The 3,097-nt window shown below is 72.7% G+C and overlaps 1 protein-coding gene across 1 annotated transcript; it reads right to left on the reverse strand.

Moving 5' to 3' along the window:
• Positions 1–66: 66 nt before the first annotated feature.
• Positions 67–2,883, reverse strand: P2RX3 (purinergic receptor P2X 3; the record flags this gene model as incomplete). The annotated part of the gene is made up of 11 exons (XM_035311597.1): positions 67–341; positions 512–589; positions 697–762; positions 860–953; positions 1,032–1,168; positions 1,671–1,812; positions 1,908–1,985; positions 2,070–2,163; positions 2,247–2,313; positions 2,391–2,462; positions 2,652–2,883. Coding segments are annotated over 11 exons (1,183 nt in total), but the record flags the coding sequence as incomplete, so codon positions are not given.
• Between the last annotated feature and the right edge of the window lie 214 nt (positions 2,884–3,097).

The following is a 3,097-nucleotide window of genomic DNA, read 5'->3' on the forward strand; positions in this document are numbered from 1 at the left end:
TATAGGGGTGCCGGGGCCACGTGTCCCCCGCAGCCCCCCAGCCCCTCCATGCCCCACGGCCCCAGTGACACCGCCGCAGCCCTGTACCTCCCCCCTGTCCTGTCCCGTTGGCAGCGTGGGGAAGGGGTTGGCAGTGGTGGCGCGGGGCTGGGGGGCTCTGGAGGGGAGCGAGAGGGGGAATCGATGGCAAAGGGGGGGCTGCCCCATGGCTCCCAGGGCTAGAGGCCGAGGGAGGAGGTGCCTGAGTCGGTGGACTGCTTCTCCCGGCTCTGGTCCCCCATGGCCCCGAGGGCACACGCCGTGGGGCTGCTGGAGGGGGGGGGCACGCTGGCCTCCGGCACCTGGGGGGCCGGGGACAGGGGCCAGGTCAGCCCCTGCCCCACAGCTGCGGCACCGAGGGGGCTCTGTGCGTAACCCCCAGCCCCACACCCCCACCCCTTTAGGGCCTGCCCACCCTAGCCCCCCCCCGGCGCGGCTGCAGCCCCCCGGCCGTCCCGGCCTCGCCGCTCACCTCCTCAAACTTGCGGGCCTTGTAGTGCTCAGCGCCCTTCAAGAAGTTGAGCAGGATGATGTCGCACAGCACCGTGCCCTACGGGGCGGCACCGTTGGGGCTGGGGGCTGCGTGGGGGGGGTCCCCGCACTGCAGGGCATCGGTCTGCCTGCCCCCACCCCGGGCTGAGGACTGCCTCAACTCACCACGCCGATGGAGGTGAAGGCGGCCACCGTGTTGATGAGCGTGGGGACGATGCCGAATTTCCCAGCCTGCGGGGAGGCAGGGGGCCGAGTCGGCATGGCGGGGGGGGGGGTGGTTGGACCTACAGCACCCATGGGTCCCCGGGGGGCCGCGGCCCGTACGTACGTTGCCGTACACCAGGACATCGAAGCGGATGCCAAAGGCCTTGGTCAGGGTGCGGAGCTCGGTGCCGTTGTGCCCGCGGTAGTACCGGGCGTGCCTGCAAGTGAACGCGTCCACCTGGCACCCCGGTGTCCCCACACCGGTGTCCCCGCGCCGGGTGGTGACACGGCCCTACCTGAAGTTGTAGCCGGGGGAGCTGGGGCTGTGCCGGGTGACGCCGTCCAGGCGGGTGAAGGAGTAGCGGGGCAGGCACAGCTCCCACGAGCGGTCCAGGTCGCACACCCAGCCGATCTTGATGCCCAGCACGCCCCCCTGCCCAGCCGGGAGGGTGAGATGCACCCCGTGCCCCGCGTCCCCATGCCCCGCGTCCCCGTGTCCCGTGTCCCCACAGCCCCGTTTTCCCATGTTCCACAGCCCACATCCCTCAATCTGCACGTCCCACGCTGCCACATCCCACACCCCGTGTCCCACACTCCCGTGTCCGTGTCCCCACATTCCACATCCCCATCTCCCTGTGTCCCCATGTCCCCACACCCCCAACTCCCACACCGCTGTGTCCCCGTGTCACACATCCCCACACTCATGTGCCCCATGTCCCCACACAGCATGTCCCCAACCCTCTGTCCCGCACCCCCACGTTACGTCCCACATCCCCGTGTCCCCACGCCCCCCCTCCCAGCACCCACCTGCTCCACTTCCCACGTTGCCGCGTCCCCGTGTCCCTGCATCCCCATGTCCCATGTCCCCAGGCCCCCCATGTCCCCGCGCCCCCCTGTCCCCGCGCCCCCAGTGTCCCCACGTCCCCCCGGCTCACGGTGGTGGCCAGGGTGGCGAAGTCCTGCCCGGCGAGGCGCGCCACGTCGCCCAGCCGCAGGATGGGGCAGAGCGGCTGCCGCTCGGGGTGGAAGCGGCAGCGCCGCAGGTCCTCCGCGCTGGCCTGGGGGGGCAGATTGGCCCTGGGGGGGGCACGGGGGACGGGGGGGGGACACACGCACGGCCGTGAGCTGCCGTCGGGGGACAGCCCATCCCCTGTCCCCGCGGCCCCGCTCACTTCTCGAATCCGAAGAGCGGGAAGCGGACGCTGTTCTTGATGAAGAGGGTGAAGTTCTCGGCCTCCAGCATCACCGGGCTGTGGGGTGAGAAGGGAGGGGGGTGCCTGAAGGGGAGGGGGCCACAACCCGGTGCCCCCCCCTCCACTTTCCCCCAGACTCACACGCTGACGGTGTCCACCTCGGGCGGGCACCAGCCGCGGATCTCGCAGGTGCGCAGGGTGTCGTTGTAGGGCACGCAGCGCCCCGTCAGCACCCCTGGAGGTGGCTGTCAGCACGGGGGGGGGGGCTCCCCGTAGGATTTTGGGGGATCCCCCCCCCCAGATACACCCACAACTCACCGCTGCCTGTGGTGCGGCTCTTCCCCTGGCAGTCGCGGTCGGCGGTGCAGCGGTACGCAGCTTCGCTCTGCAGAGAGGGGGGGGGGGGTCAACGGGGGGGGGGGGCCACCCCGGGGCCCCCCGCGTCCCCCCCCGGCCCCTTACCTCAGGGCAGACGCCCTGCACCTGGTTCTCCGTCAGGATCTGCCTGGTGACCACCACGAACACCGAGGTGCCCTGGGCCGAGGGGGACGGGGGGGTGACCACCGCCCCCCAGCCCTTGTCCCCGCAGCGTTTCGGGGGGCGGGGGGGGGTTTGGGGCAGGACCCCCCGCGGGGGTGAGGCTGTGCGGGGTGCCCGGTGTCCCCTGTGGGATGACAGCGCCGCACGGAGGGGCCGTCCCCGAGCCCCCCGGGGTGCCCCTACCTGCGGGGGGGTGACGTAGTCGGCGGTGTCCAGGACGCGGTCCCCATAGCTCCCCACGCCCTTGACTTTGGTGACCACGGAGGACTCGATGGTGGTGTCCCTCACCTGGTAAGCCTTCTCGTGCAGGAACACCCAGCTGCAGGGACCCCCAGCCCCCCCGGGGCGGGGGGTGAGCGGCAGGGACAGCCCCCCCCCCCCCCCCGGCCACTTTGTCCCCCCCTGCAGTCCCCTCCTGGGTCACCCCTCGGGGTCAGCGACAGCCCCCGGCGCCCCACCGGCAGCGCCGCCGTCCCCTGTCCCTCTCCCGTCCCCTCGTGTCACCTCGTGCCACCTCGTGTCCCCGAAGACGTGGGGGAGACGAGGGGGGCCCGGGGGGGTCCTGGGGGGGGGGGGGGGGGGGGGCGCCGGGGGGGCGGGGGGGGGCCGGGCAGGGGGCTGGTGGGGGC

This window comes from Oxyura jamaicensis, assembly GCF_011077185.1.
Source record: "Oxyura jamaicensis isolate SHBP4307 breed ruddy duck chromosome 5 unlocalized genomic scaffold, BPBGC_Ojam_1.0 oxy5_random_OJ71700, whole genome shotgun sequence".
Taxonomy (NCBI): Eukaryota; Metazoa; Chordata; class Aves; order Anseriformes; family Anatidae; genus Oxyura; species Oxyura jamaicensis.